At 37.1% G+C, this 16,047-nt stretch overlaps 1 protein-coding gene across 3 annotated transcripts in view; it reads right to left on the bottom strand.

Moving 5' to 3' along the window:
* NBEAL1 (neurobeachin like 1) overlaps window positions 1-16,047 on the bottom strand; it is an 86,681-nt gene that overhangs the window by 17,410 nt on the left and 53,224 nt on the right. For all 3 annotated transcript variants that reach the window (XR_008450366.1, XM_054069824.1, XM_054069825.1), the window contains 18 exons: window positions 15,264-15,845; window positions 14,538-14,713; window positions 14,013-14,166; window positions 11,949-12,077; window positions 11,000-11,305; window positions 10,747-10,896; window positions 9,681-9,838; window positions 9,164-9,288; window positions 8,456-8,582; window positions 7,247-7,395; window positions 6,279-6,412; window positions 5,281-5,382; window positions 3,983-4,078; window positions 3,747-3,871; window positions 2,406-2,546; window positions 2,179-2,309; window positions 852-961; window positions 169-286 (listed from right to left, as the gene is read on the bottom strand). Coding sequence is in view for 2 of the 3 variants with exons in the window: in XM_054069824.1 (XP_053925799.1) it covers window positions 169-286; window positions 852-961; window positions 2,179-2,309; window positions 2,406-2,546; window positions 3,747-3,871; window positions 3,983-4,078; window positions 5,281-5,382; window positions 6,279-6,412; window positions 7,247-7,395; window positions 8,456-8,582; window positions 9,164-9,288; window positions 9,681-9,838; window positions 10,747-10,896; window positions 11,000-11,305; window positions 11,949-12,077; window positions 14,013-14,166; window positions 14,538-14,713; window positions 15,264-15,845 (3,013 nt within the window). In the remaining variant the exon portion in view is untranslated. The remainder of the gene's footprint in view (window positions 1-168; window positions 287-851; window positions 962-2,178; window positions 2,310-2,405; window positions 2,547-3,746; window positions 3,872-3,982; window positions 4,079-5,280; window positions 5,383-6,278; window positions 6,413-7,246; window positions 7,396-8,455; window positions 8,583-9,163; window positions 9,289-9,680; window positions 9,839-10,746; window positions 10,897-10,999; window positions 11,306-11,948; window positions 12,078-14,012; window positions 14,167-14,537; window positions 14,714-15,263; window positions 15,846-16,047) is intronic.

The raw sequence follows: 16,047 nt of genomic DNA, 5'->3' as shown, positions 1-16,047 counted from the left end.
CAAAGCATCAAATATTCTGGTTATCTGATAAATTACAAGTTATGCTGCCATATTTAATCTCTTGCCATACCATATGCTATTGTACAGCAAGGTCACAAATCAAGTGTTTCCTAATACTGAAAATGCTCAAGTCTGATGACAATGACAAGAAAGCACATTGCTTTGTACCTTCATAAGTACAATAATAGAACACATTGAGTGCCTCCACTGCAGCTGGTCCTCTCTGCTTGTAGCCGAAAATCAAATCTATCCATTCATGAAGATGAGCAGAAACATACTCAGATTCCTAGAAGGAAAAATGCTTTTGTAAGAATAAGAAATGTACAGCTCCCTCTTGTGAGGGCTGTTCTTTTCTGTGAATGAGATTTAATTCCTAAACTACGCGTATCCACAAACTAGGTCTATAAGAACATGTAGGGCAGAAGCATAGGAATATCAATATGTGTTAAGGGCAGTAATTGCCAGGTAAGAAGAAAAAAAATCAATACAGTGAAGCAGCACATCCAGATTACTGAAATGCAACTGTGCACCAAAAGGTAAGCTGCTGGTTCCCTAGTATCATATGGAATAATCTATAAAAAGCAAGTGCAGTTTTATCACCTGCATCCACCTAATTCTGCATTTTATCTCCTAGGGCAGCAAACTCCCAAATGATAACTCTTTCCTCTCTTTGTTTTAAGCATTTTATTGACACACACAGTGCGTTTAACTTAAAGTTCTCATGGTACTTGTAATGTCAAATGCAACCACAACTCTAGTTTGAATGTAATCTCAGTGTTTTACAGTCAAGCCAAAGTGACAATGCGTAGGTATACTTTATTGTTACTTCACACACATGAACATCACCTTACCAGAGCCTTCCTGTGTTTATAAATGAAGTCTTCTGGGGAGTGGGCCCATTTGGGGAGAACAACATCGTTTACTACCTCTTTGGATATTTGAAGCTGACCCAAGTTAAAACCTAGTGAAAAATTCAAAGAATTTTAAGAATAACTACAAAAATATTTCAAATATCTTTATTTCTCACTAAAGATTAAAAAGCATACTTTTCTCAATGCAAGGGAAGGATATAGAAACATTCTTTATGTAAATCCCCAATAACACTATCACTGACATAGGACGCCAAGTTCTGCTCTGAATGTTTAAAATGTTAAATTATACACGATGACAATCGTCCAAGGCACCTTAGTTACTTCAAAGTTGAAGCCTCAACCTTAAAATCAGCATTAATCATTTACATTTATCTGTAAGCCTATCTGCACTTGCTTTGTTTTACCAGAATTGAATCCAAAACAATTTCATAATGAAATTACTCATAGGCTTAAATGACTGTAGAATCAAGGCTTTCAGGAAGCTTTAAATCCCACCAGCTTTGCCAGCTTTGATTAGAACAACTTTAAATACTGGAATGATTTTTGAAAGCATGACTTGGCTGTTTCCAGTTTTTTAACTTAGAACTCGAGTAGATTGTAGCTAGCAAGCTCAATTAGCAGCAGCAGCAGCACCACAAACATTCAGATCCATTTCTAATTTGTCTAATAGAAACAATTCCCTATGCAACAAATATGAATTAAGAAATGTCTAGGAGTCTCATATGGGAATGTAGGACGCTGTCTTTCTAATCAGCATTATGTATGAGTGAAACAGCTTTTTTTTTTTTTCCTTTTTCCTTCTTCTGATGTGTACCAAAACTTACAGGGCTCTAAAACCAGGTGGCCCAACGTGGCATTGGAAGATAAAGAGTAACAAGCAGAAAATACACTGGCTGTGGGAACAAATAAAGGAACTCACACGTGAAGATGTCCACTCTATCACTCAATGGACCCAGTAACAAGACGACTAATTAATCTGTACTAACTTTTGCTATTTAATTAATACTATTTCTAACTTCTTCAAACATCCAAATGAACATCTGTGATATTTAGGCAAAACCCAGTATTTTTAACCATCCTTAAGCCCAGAGTCCAAATTTTAAACAATGGTTAGGCTGCTGCTTAACACAACTGGTGTCTTCATTAAAGAGTCAAAAGCCAGCATGATGACTGAAGTAATTTCTACAAGCACACTGTAAAGCTTAAATAAGAAATGTTTCACAACACCCACAAATGGTTGTAACAATTCTTTTCTGAAGAATACAAGAACAGTTTTCTATGAGAATATTCCGAGCAGTCAGTTTACCATTTTGATTTTCCAGGAACTCTGGGAAGTAGAAGAACTCTGGGATAAGTTCCTTGACATCATTGGGGTTGTCCATGAGTGCCTGCCAGGTAGCAGGAATAGAGTGGAACTGCCTGTCAGCACAATCAAATCTGTGGATCAGAAAACTCAGGTTAGACTTTGATCATTCCCTCAGAAAAATGGTCAAGAACGAAAATAAAGGTACTGGTCATTTACTCGCAGCATACCTGCCACTTTGCAGTTGAATATGAAGTGTTGTGAAAGGTTCTACCCGAATGAGATAATGCATGACACCAGCAGCATTTGAGTAATGTGTCCCATAGTGAAATTTGTCAATTATCCCTAGGGGATCCTCGAAATTCTCGTATCTAAAAAAAATAAAAATAAAACTGAGTACTCCATCTGACGTGGATTTTACTTATAGGAGGCAAGGATCCTAAAGAAACAAATCACAGCAGCCTATGTGAGAAAATACATTGAGTTGTATCTAACCTGAGGATTCCAATTCTGACTTAGAAAGTCAGGAAAAGATTGAAATGTACACCACATGAGGCCTTTGCATACCTGTTCTTATGCTCTTCCGTAGGCATTTGCTATTAGCTGCTAGAAACTGGGTAAAGGGTAAGACAGGCCAGATTTAGCATGACTTTATACAACCAACAAAACCCCCCACATCATTAAGCTGAATCTTTGTTACTGAAGGAACTTGTGACAGTTTCCTACAAGATTTGTAAGAAAAAAATTAAAAAGTGTGTGTGTGCGTGATTGTGTCAGGAGGCAGAAAAGATTTTAATGCTCGCGCTCATGTCCTTTTCTGCTGACAAACTCCCTTCACAGTACTATGCCACCATCTGGCTGATGTATTCCTCAGTGTCACAAGGCAAGCAAGAGGAAAAATAGACAAACATACTGCTGCAGAACTAATTTCATTACAGTCAGGGACAGAGCCTAATCATTCAGAAAAAAATCACCATGTTCCAGGTTTTCAGAAGAAAGCTTGTTTTGGAAGACGTCTGACAAGTGTAGTCAGGTATGCACACTAGCATAAAAGGAAAGATCACTACACCAATGCACGTACACTAAGTATTTGTCATTCCTACCTACAATGGGGTTGCTGGATGTCACTGAGTTATATTTTATTTCAAAGATAATATATGCTTGAAAAAGAGCAGGAAATAGATTTAGCATCAACGCTACCTCTCAGCACAGGCAGCTCAACCCATCAGTATGATTTCACATACTTGGTCTTGAAGCAGAAGTGGGTTACAGTATGTCTCTTCAAGCTGCTGGGCCATTAAATTAAGTGTTTCTATATCCTTTCAGGTTTTTATCTCCACATCTGAGAAACAACTGAAAATTTACAACAGTACATTTTGCCCTTTAAGTGCTGCACAGGCTAACTAATGCGAATGCAGCACCGACAACAAACCAACAATCTTTGCAAGGGCATCTCTGATGTTACAGAACCAGATTTTAAAAATTGCACTGTCACACTTTATTTATAAATTGTGTTATTAGTCTGGAGAATCAGAAAAGAGAAAAATATAACTGAGTGTTCAAATACATACTTCTCTTTCACAGCCTTCGCATTCTTTTCATTGACCACCCCTATGGGTTTGGAAAGATCCCTAAAGACTGCAGGATTATTCAGGTCCAGTTCTTCTGAAGTATAATCTTGTAAAATCCAGGGAAACTAAAAAAAAACAGAGTGGGAAAACAAACTGAGATTAAAGATCCATCTTTCAAAATAGAAAAAAAAAACCATATCTTTTACAAAAATTTAGAAATTAATTTTCTTAATTACCACGGGATATTGAGCGAGGTCATTGTAAGTTCGTCCTGCCATTGTGTTGAGTTGAATAAGGTAGTCAAAGTTGGATATTTCTCTATTCACCCACTTCTGAAGGACCCCAAAAAAAGATACAATGAAGTTATTAGATCAAAGATACCACTAATGGAAATTACATGTCTTGTCAGAATTTATCTGCCAGTGAATAGTATTGCCAAGTGAAAGGCACAAGACTAAGAATGGTACGGAAGTCCAAATTTAATTTTTCCTAATAACGTTGATTTTCCCTTTGATTCAGTGACTCTGCTACCTACATTTCATCGAAATCATGTCCCTGATTGATGCCAGTACTATTTTAAATACAGGGCAGCAGACAGCTAGCAGCCTCAGAATAAAAAAAGGAGAAGAAAAACAGAAAAAAAAGAAACAAAAAAAAAGGCAGGTAAGCAGGCACTGAGAAAAGAGGGAACAGAACCTGGAAATACATTGGACTTACAAGGTCAAAACTTATTTATAAATTTTTTTCCCACTGGTTCCTGGTACAGGAATTTGTGAACTAACATCATCGTTGTGCCTTTGCTCTGCTATTATATTTTAAACCAAAGAACCGATAGAACTGTGTTCAGAAGGGCTCAGAATCTGTATGTAGTGTGATGGACATTTCATTACAGAAGAGAGTTTCTCTACAAAATATACAACATGATAGCTTTTATCGTCAGGGAAACAAAGAAGTTCCAATATTTTAAAAGTCATTTGTAAAGATACCTCCCACAGAGAAAATAATAATTGTGGCATAAAGAGATGGAAGAAAAAATATATGTACTACCTTTAAGAATTTATCCATTTTTAGGGTAATACAGACATTTTGAAGTTTTCCTTTTAGACCAGTATTACTAATTCCCTTAGGACCATTTTACTTCACATGGGTCTTGTTGAAAGCTACCTCATGAAAAGGTGGCAAGGAAAATTATTTGCACAGGCAGTGAAACAAATTCTAAAATGTGCACTCAAGATCACTGACTAAAACCAGAACGAAGTCTGCTACATGCTTTCCATTCTTGTTTGAGCAATCATCAAAATCACAGGGACAGAGCCTGGCTGTGTCCCTTTACCTGAGCGAATGTAAACATAAAACACAACAATTTTAAAAACAAGCACGTGCAAGTTTAGGGGCCAAGACTGAGGGCATGGAAGTTGGCAATTGCAATCTAAACACTGTGAGGAAAAAAGTTAAATCAGTAGTCCAGGATCTTCCAGGACTCATTCGAGAAGCACAGGAATGCTCTAGACCATGTTATACTGAAGTCTTATACCTGCATCAAACCTGAAGCTTTAAAAAGTTCCTGCGGAGACCTGGTCCCAGAAATATTTGGAGAACGCAGCGACAATATTTTACTATATACTTTGTTTCGGACCTGTTCGAAAACAGCATTAATAAAAAAAATTATTTCAGATATTGAAGCTGACAAGTAAACAACTCCTCTGCTAATAAAAATGCGTAATACATGGAACACAGTTACACTTGTAAACACTTCTACTTCTTGCTCTGTAAAGTGTCTGAACCTGGATGAACGTGACACCCTTCAGTTACAGGATATAAAGGCAACATATGTTATGAAGTGATTTTGTGTGTGTAGATGCTACACAGAAAATCATTATTGCTACAGACGTCTTCTAGGAAATACTGCTGCTGTTCAAATAAAATTACACTAACGTCTTCCCTACAAAACTACTGCAAAGGTTTATTTTCTTAAAAAAACCCACAAATAACGTTTTATTGGAGCTATTAATAAACTGACATACTATGGCAGTCTGTAACTCACCCCAAGTTCTGATATGTACGTTAGTTTCACATGCAAAGGTTCACTGACATTATTCAGTGGAAAAAGTTTACTAATCCTAAATCACGGAAACAGAAGTAGCAATGACTTCCAGTGTTGCTGTAAAACAGAAAGTCTCCTTTGCTTTGAAATTAATTTGCTCAGAATATTTAAAAAGATGCGTGGGCTTCAAGATATTTAAAGTACTATTGATGTAATTTCCATATCATAGCAGAGAGACAAACTATACACAAGGAAAAGGAAGAATCGTGGTTTAGCCATCTTTTCACAATAAACCAGTTTCTAGATGCCAGACCAAGGTTTTCACAGACTGCAGTTTAGTTTCCCATAAAGGTTCTCTCTAGCAAACCTTTCGCTACTAGTGTTATGGTATTATGAAAGACACCAGACTCAAACTAGACACAAGCAGTGAACTTAAACTCGACATTTGTGCCAATTATATAAATCAAGGGAATTTGAGAAACTCATACCTCCTTATTGAAGTTGAGGAAATAGTTGGTTTGATCTGTAAGGAAGATCTCCAAAGCTGACCTCCTCAGGTTGTACCGACGCAGATGTATCTCTCGAATTTGAGAAAGGTGCCACTTGAAATCAAAACCTATGCCTAAGAACAGCACTTTGATTATTGACTTGGAATATATATAAAAAATGTCATATAGATATAATGCAGTATCGTTTCCAGTCAACCCAGAGTTAGTCCTAGAGAAGGCAAATTTTGTATGTGGCTTCATTAACAATTTTGCTAGGAAAATATTTACTTCAGCTATTGTTCTGCTGAGAGAAAGAAACAGCAGGAAATATCTGATGGAGTGTAGAATTAAGGTTTGCTTTCTGATCAAAGACACATTATAAATGTAGTCTGTTGACAAAAAATAAGACTCAAATCCCTTTACTTTCTTAAACCGGCTCAAATAGAAGCTTTCATGTTTACACTTCCCAAAAGGTCACATTCTTGATATACTGCTTTTGAAAATTTATCATTATTCAAACATTTCAGATCACTGTTTTCATATTATTGGAAGTTCACTAAATTAATATAGACAATTAATGTTTACATACTACTTTTTAATCATTATTTACTACTACTTTTTAATTGATGTACGAGTGAAACTTTATCAGCAGGGAGAACAGAGAGGTGCCATTTAATTAGAGATAACATTTTTTAATCAGCAAATTTAATTAATTTTTAAAAATAAGTTAATTTCTTAAGAAATACTAAGAATACTATATCAATTTATAACCTCGTCAAGTACAGTTCCAGAATCTTGGTTCTGAAAAGATCAGCCAGTCGCTGGCCACCAAGTACAATATAAATTTTAAGTACAGATCCACAACTTCTCTCTTCACAAGTAGTTTGACACTTATTCTCAGAAAAATAAAACTCAGCCTACTAAAACCAGAACGATGAATTGCACTGAAAAGAAAGTGACATGCTCACCTTCCTCTTTTTCAAAGCTACCATCAAAGAAATAGATGTGCTGGGTTGTGACCTCCAGCCTGCCAGGTATCACATCAATTACTGTAATGAGTTCACAGTCTTCAGACAATATTAGCTTTTCCTTTTGACTTTGCTCTTCCTTCTCATCCCTACAAAAATACCACTAAGTGTTACAGGGTTAGGTAGACCACATAGTTGCTTAGATATTTCGTAAACAGTTCAGAAAAGATTAAAATTTAAATGGCATTATCAGTATAATACAAATGATTGTATGAAGCTACTTCCACCAGCAGTCTGATATTTCTGGCTAGACTACCAAACATCATTTCACATCATTTCTCTCCAGGCTCAACATTTCATCTCAAGCACAAGAGATCTGACCTCTCCTCAAGTATGAAAACATGAGGCTGTATTTCCCTTTCTTAAGTGCTTAAATTCTCCGGCCCAGAGCAGAGCTGAGTCCTGGTCCATGTGACTAAAGTTACCTTCAGAAATATTTTAAGTAATGTTTACTCAGAAGTCTATTGATACAGCACATTACAAGCAAGCATTTAATAACCTTTAAGGTACAAGAAAATGCATCAGTATCACTCATAGAAGTGCCACATCTCTACTGAACTTCAATAGCATAGACACACAGATGCACGCAGGTCATGACACGTCCAGTTACTGGAGTGAAACATTTGCTCCCCCCCCCCGCCCTTTTTTTTTTAAAGTCACACAAGTGACATGAAGGAAGCAGAGCAGGTCTGCTCTCTGGAATGCTCTTAAACACAAAGGACTCTCTAGCAGATTAATGCCAACCAACCAAACATCCATGCTATGCACCTGGTGGTATCTACAGGCAAGAGCCAGTTCCAGTCCGGTGTATGCCCTTACAGGGCAGACCACCTCCTGAGAATTATACCCAGTGTACATAGCAGAAAAGTTTTAACAATTCGGTAGCTTCGGCTTCAGACCAACTACAAGCAGGGAATCACAAACAGATCCTCACAAACATCTGCTCCACCTCTTTTCCCTGGGGCTCCTAATGTCTCATTGTTGAGAACAGCAACTTTTCTGCATTCAAAACTACTACAAAGCCCTGAATTGGATTGTTAAAGCCAGACGAAAAAGGAGGGAAGCTTTGTATGCTAACTAGCAGTTGTTTCTCACTTGTTATCCCTAGCACAGAAACAAATTTCATCTGTTCCGTTCTGCTGTACTTACAAATTGGAACTGGCTGTTGTGTCTTCTTCTGGTAGTTCAAGAACATCATCTTCAAAGTCACTCACTTTCACCTGCTTTACCACCTCCAAAAGCAGAGACTCACTAGAGGGCTGTGTTGGGTGCACACCTATCATAAACAGACATTTCAGTTCAGAAAATATTTTGCTACAATACTTTTGGAAAGCTAATCCACTGAATGTATCTTCTACTGTTGAATGTTGGTTTTAACCAAGTAAAAAGCAACCAGACTTCTTTTGGGGACCAGTACAACGTTAAAAATACTCCTTGAACTACACTGACCTATCTGTCAAATCTTAACAGTATAAATGGAAGACATTAACACATCAGAAAATTTTGCACTGCATTCCAATGTGGACATTTCCAATAAAACATTTTGCAGTGTTCTGCCAGACATCACTAAAGCATACAGATTTCATGGAAACACTGCAGTTGGTTTTTGCTTACTTGGGTTTACAAGAGTTTTTTAGTTTGAGTCTTAATATACAATACACCTAACTTAAGGAACAGTTGATGCCACTAACTCAGCCATTTGGCATGCTTCTGAACCAAGCACCACTTGTGTTACACATTTTACTATACAAGAAAAAGAAAAATCAAGAATTAAGAATCTACCACGCACTGATTCTTAAATACAAAGAGTGAAGTCCAAGAATCCCAAGTGAATTAGCAAATAAAATACAACTTCACCTAAATTATCTCTCAGGTCACTAGCATCCTGATGGGAGTTGAAGTTGTAATTCTGCACTAGTTTTAGTCTCATACGTGAAAAATTCTCCACATTTGAAAGTTTCCAGTGAATAGGACGCTGTTTCCTAGGAAAACAAAAATGTTCACAAAAGAAGTTAAAAGACGGTAAAGACCTATATGAATGAACTGATTAAAAAAAATACAAAAGTCTTGATTACCAAGTATGTTGCCCCTTTTCTAACAGAGTCACCAATCTGTACTGTCTCCCAAAAAGTTTTTGCAATCCCTTCATAACTAATTTTTATTTGCCACTCAGCAAGAAAATCTAGTATCCAGATAATTAGCTCAGTGCTACACTTCAAACTTTGTGTTTTGATGATTAAATACAGAGAGCATTATAAAAGATGCATTCAACATGAAATTCACATCTTGAGGTTGGTTATCAGGGTCAATAAGAAAGAGTAAGTTAGTCATTTTAAGCATCACACACAATTTGATTTCAGAACTTCACTCTTACATGTCAGACCAAGGACCACGTTCAGAGAGCAAGTAAAGCTGGGCTGCTCTCCACTGTCTCAGAGTAGCTGTGTGCTGACTCTGAAGTTGCTTTAGCATACTGTTGTACCGCAGATTTTCCAGTCGAGCCTTTCTCCTGAATGGTTCCACAAAATGCTCCTGAAAAATCATTAAAAATAAATCTAGCACTGACATAACTTTGACCTTTGAAATCACAGTTGTTTGCCTTGCAAGATTTCTCATAAATTATGAAGGAACAAAAGAGTTTAGCAGTAAAAACTTCTGAAAATTTAAGGTAATACTTTGAAGAGCTTAGTACTGGAAGAAATGGCACCAAACTTTGACTTAAAGATCAGCTGAATCAGTTGTTAATGCTAAATCCATATGAAAGCAATTTTTCATCTTCAGAAAAGTAAGTATGGGAAATCCTATTATATCAGGCAGAATTTTTCTTGACATTCTGGTCTTCTAGAATGTGACTCCCAGTATATCCCTTCAGCTACTTAAATAAAAAAAGACTTACTATAAGGATCGTTATTAAGAAGGCAAGTGAAAACAAGAGAAATGTAACATAGCTACGGTATTTGCTGTAATTACCAGTTAATTCTAAAGTTTAAACTAAGTCAGGACTTTATACAGAAAAGTCAGTTCAGGAACACATTTTCCACACATTAAATAGGAACTATTTACCATTTAAAAGGCTTTCATTGTATCGAAAAAAACCCCAAACCACACTGAACCATTTCATAATGGAGGATATGTTTCGATAATTCAAAATATCAGTCAGTGTAAAAGAATATGTGGCTTATAGCTCAGCATAGTTCGAGGTTGCTGTACTATGAGAACAGCCTGCTATCCTGAAATAGCTTACAGTAAGACTCTTAAAGAGAGAATTAAAAAGCATATCCTACAAGAGTACATAGTCACACCACCCATAAAATCTTAAAACGATCAACCTGCCTGCAATCACTTGAATTGGATCATCCTGAAACTCAATTACTCCGTCTTTTAGAAGACATCTCCTGAGATAGTTCTAAGAGAAACATGCACTCACTCAAAATGCTTACCTGAAATTTAAGCTTACTTTCTCCTCTCTCCCGGTCTCGCTTGTGCATATTCACCATAAATGCTTCATAACAGTCTTTCCAATAAAGTGCCATCTGCTCATGATCATGTCTGAACGAGTTCTCTTCATACTGCTTCATATTTGGAATAATCTGGTTCCACCAAAACAAAAAACGGAATGTGAATTCTGAATGAACTCCTCTATAAAAAGATATATAAAGAGGGCGGAAATGGTACAAAAAATTCACTACTTACATATTTGTCAATATAAACTTGCCACTCATCAGAGCTGCAGTAGTCTTGAAAGTCCTCAAAGAAAGATGGGCTGCCATTGGTAGGAGGCAACGAAGGGAGATGCAGGTTCATGAAAAGAAGTTCATAAATCTTGGATACCAATGTTCGAACAAGAGGAATCAAAAATGAGTAAGTTTCTGTCTTTTCTTTAATTGATCTACTCAATATGCCTTCCAGCTTCCCCAGGAGGTAGCATGCTTCAGGCTGGCTCTCAATTACTTTGGTCTGAAGGAGGGTGTTTAATTTGGCTGCTGCCATAGCACAGACCTACACAACAAAAAATTATTGCAATCATCAAAATAGTAATTTTGAGCACTTATCTTCCTAGCACATATTCTAGCTGTATCCCAGGGAGCCCAAAGACACACATGCATCAAATATAGGCAGTAAACACTTACTCATCCTGTGATGACCAAACCCGAATCAGCCGCAACCCCAAAGTCACACAGCTCCATTAAGACAATCCCATACCTAAAGTAACAATCCTGGTTTTACCAAAGGGCTCACACTACAGCCACAGCTCTGCTAACTTTGCTCCAAACACTGATTTGGCAGAACAGTGCAGGTTCATGTGCATTTTATGTATGTAAACTTGAAACCGCTAAGAAATTTATTTTATGGTAGAAACAAAAAGGCATGATCAGAACCACTATCTTACGGCCTCTAGTGTCTATGTAGTCCCACCTTCAAGCAGCTCACCCTCTACCTCTCTCTAATGCTCAGGAGACGCACACTGATAGGACTCTAAACTAAATTTGGAAATGGTAAGAACCAATAAAATATCTCCCCTACAGAAGGATGAAGTTTTACCAGTCTGCTCACTGATAGGAGCAGCTCCCCCATAAACCACAACAGTTACATCAAACATGCACTTAAAACACGGTACCACTTGCAGGAATTCGCAACAAACCTGTAAGTTATCTTGTGCAATGAACCCAAGGAGCAACTGGACCTGCACCTGTGAAAGCCTGGTTGCTTCTAGGCCAGCAGAGTACCAGACTGACAGGCTATCCATGAGAGTTACGAGTTCTTCCAAGATCTATCGCAAAACCAGAATATTGGCATGAAATAAAACAAACAACAGGGACTCCAGCTGGAGACATAATAATTTCAAAAAGCTGAAGAAGAGGCTGTGTTCACATGTCTAAGTTAACCAAACCCAGGAAATTATCCCAGAATACTGTAGCTAAACCAGTAGTTTGAAACAATTCCTGACTACAAACGTCTGTCTAGCCCAGTACGTTAACTCAACTATCTCCCGTGAATAATGCCAAAATAAGCATATATTATATATGCTTATGTTTTTCCTATAATTTAACTCCAGTAAAATGCCATTTCCTTAGAAAAGTTAGAGAGTCCAAGAGCAGGACTACTATGATTTAACAGACATTATTATTAATAGCATAGATATGACAATTTGCAATTTCTGGGTTCAGTATATACAGGATTTTATTTTATTCTTTTGCTTTGTATTTTAAATAATTTGAGTGTAATGCTAATATAGTTTACCAGCAACAGCAAAATGCACAGTGCCCTAAGAAGGAAAACAACGCTTCTTTCATGAATATCTGATTTAGTGAAATGCTAGAAACTTCTTAAAAACCGTTCATGTATTTTAAAGAAAGTTTGTAAAAAAAGAAAAATCATGTTAGGAGGCACTGCTTTCTGTTAGTATTTCAATACTAGAAGTCATACAAACCCTGTGAACAGTAGGCATTCACAAGGTAAATGGCATATTTCACTATCCAGACATGTTTGCTTAAAACTGATATAATTTGATCCGTTCCCTGATAACTCACGCAAATGTAAAATCATTATCTTCTTCAGCTCCAGAATCGTATAAATGCTTCTGTGGCAGACTGAAAGCTGTCCTGCTTAGAATATTAAGGTGCTTTAAATTCTCCCCAGTGAAAGACAAATTATGGAAGTACTGTTATTTTCAATTCAGAATTGGCAATAAGTGCAACTCTCATTGCTCTGAAGTTCAGAACCCATTTCTAATTAGATTTCAATTTCACAAAGCTAGATCACAACAGAAGGCAAAGCTTTTATCAAGAAGAGGTTTTTTTAAAAACCCATTAAAAGCTTAAAGATTAAGCTATATTTACTTAGAAGCAGGGAGCTTGGAGAGCAGCTTTGAAATTACTACACTGAAGATTCTTGTCTTTAAAAAAAAAAAAGTAGCCTTTAAAAACCTGATTTTTTTAAAGGATTTATCAGGACACAGTGGTGGTTTCCATATAATACCTCTCCCCTTCAGCCTTGAAAAACAGAAAAGTAATGACAACTCAGACAGTGAGGTAGCAAGACCACTGCCAGAAATTACAAAAAGGTTCAGGCAAGTTGTATGTTTCTACAACACATGTCGAGAAAGCAAGAGAAACAGCCAGATGAAAGAAAGCTTCTGTACCTTATTAATTATTGTGCTCTCTAGTCATTTTCTTCCTCAGATCTCATGTTTCTGATTCTGATACATAAAATGGAGCTATTTGCAAATATATGCACAAAATCACGTTGAAACTCCAATACGGCTCAAAGCCCTGAACTGACATTTCTCGGCTTGCAGCTGAAAGCAGTGTTTTGGCTGGTATTTCATACAGGGGACACACAATGAATCGTACATGCTGATAAATGGTGCAAAAATCTGCTTAGACTGCAACTGACATTGTTTCATTACTCTTACATTTTCTAAATATTTCTACAGTCTGCAGACCTAGATTTTCAAGAAAGAATACCACTTATAGGCCTGTTTAATCTGCAAGATTAACTATATTCCCTGCAGGACGTATTCACACATTTTTAGTTATTAAGGGGTAATCTATTCCGCTATGAACCCTTACTCTGTAATATCTAGATATTAAAAATATATGCCTAGAAGATATGACAGTATCCATACTGACTACTGTTCCATTACTATTTCATCCTATATATAGTTTTCATTATATATAGTTCTTCCATTGCGCAGTTACTGTACCTTTTCTGTCCATAAATTTGAATTAACTAGTCCTTCTGCCTGCAGGAAATCTTGTACAATTAGCAAGAGCATGAAGGCATTTTCAGCATGTGTAGGGAGAGCTTTTGAATCTCTGTTATCGGTGACTGACCATTCTAACATCTTCTCCAGCAAGCTGCATGGAAAACAAAATCCCAAAGTAATTATTGTACATTCTAAGTGTAAGTGGCTTTAAAAAATCCAATTAAGTATTTAATTGAATCTCTTAGTCTGCAGTGACATAACTGCCATGTTCTTGAGAAGCCAATGTGGTAAAAGAGATTTTGAGAAGCTCATGAAGCCGGCAGTAGAGTTTCAGAACCTTAATGCCACATAACACTACTAAATAATTAGCAGAATATACTTCTGACAGAATGTGATGGAGAGCGAAGAAAAGTACATCTTGTTGGGAAACATCCACCCCTTCCCAGCTTCACTACTGCCCCTTACTTTTTCCATTTCGTCTCAAATGGGATGAAAGAACCCATCCTTGAACTATACACTCACTTGAGTTTTATTTCATCAGAAGGCCGCAGCAACTCATTAGATATTCCTAGTTTGGTGAGTGCAGAAAACACCTGCCCTCTCTCGATCCAAGCAGCATCATCAGATTTTTCAATGCCTTTCCACATAACACACAGTAGGATGTCTGTAAGTAACTGCATGAGTTCATTATCACCCCCCTATAAAAGAAAAGAAATGTTTACAACCCTTTCTAGTCTAGAAAACCTTCAAAACATTTCTCATTCATGACAGTCCCTATGCTCACACATTCCAGCATTTCTGAAACTTCTGCAGTCTAAAGGTCAATTGCTGAAGATGTGAAAACACAGACTGTGGCTTGCTTGCATACTGTAATATATACTTACTTGAGTTCTCCATCATAACTTCAACCTGACCTTAAGCTACCTTGGATTTTATCACAGCAAGTCTGCTCTGTCCTCCTCTTAAAGATAAAGGATATTGAAATACAGGGGGGAAGTTAACAGGTTTTTCCTTATTTGTGAGGTTCTTACTTTTTTTTTTCCTAACATCAAAGCTATTCCAACTAGACAACTGAAAAAGAAGACACATGACAAAAGAAAGTACTCCTAATCACTATAAAAGCAAATTGTTTGCTGTTCTATTAGAAGATGGGAAGAGCAAAAAAAAGGACGATCATTATTCAGATGATTAAAAAAAGAAATTGCAGACATTTCAAGAAATTAACAACATAGGGAGTGAATTACTTACTCCTTGGTTTTCAAATAAAGAAAGATCAGTGGTGAAGCCCACATCATTTGTAACTCCCAGCTCTTTGTCAGGCTGCCCAGAGAATGGCTTTGTGTTCTCTATAGGTGACGGCGTGCTGGGCTGGCTGTCTGTCATCTGATTCACAATGTCAGACAGTTCGTAAGAGTCAACACTGGACAGATCTAAACTCAAATGCGAAGGATTACTGTGCCACAATTCTTCTTGGTCCTCTGACCTAAATGACATCTCTGCTGTGGATACATCTTCCAGTGGCATAGCAGAGAAATGAGCAGGGACATCCAGGGATTTGTTGTCTTCTAAGCTCCACTGATCAAACAGACCGTTAACAGATGCAAAGCTGTCAGTTCTGTCTCCCTCTGTCTTATCAGGTTGATGTTTCTGAAGCTCTTCAGCAGGAGGCTTTTTTTCCTCTTCTCTTGAGGAATCAGCCCTGTTCTCTTTAAAGCCAACCCGGACCTCTGAGTTTTCTTTCAGAAATAGTCTAACCAAAGTGTCCTGCCAGCCCAGCTGCTGAGAAATCTGTTGTGCTGCATCCAATTGGGAATGCAAAAGGTGTAAAACCTAAGGACAGAAAAAGATATCCCAAACCTACATATTAATTTTAGCTTGTAACTGCACTCATTCTAGCTCTTTTATTAAACGATTTATGATCTTGCAACTTCTGTGCCTTGTTTTTTACAAAAGCTTGCAAGAGAGCCACAATCAGTTAATAATAAGCAAACAAACCACAAAATCATTCTTCTCATTAGAAATACATATTTGA

The sequence above is a fragment of the Cuculus canorus genome, chromosome 6 (assembly GCF_017976375.1).
Source record: "Cuculus canorus isolate bCucCan1 chromosome 6, bCucCan1.pri, whole genome shotgun sequence".
Taxonomy (NCBI): Eukaryota; Metazoa; Chordata; class Aves; order Cuculiformes; family Cuculidae; genus Cuculus; species Cuculus canorus.
The sequence above is the reverse complement of the archived record's forward strand: the minus strand, read 5'-3'. Positions and strand labels throughout refer to the sequence as shown.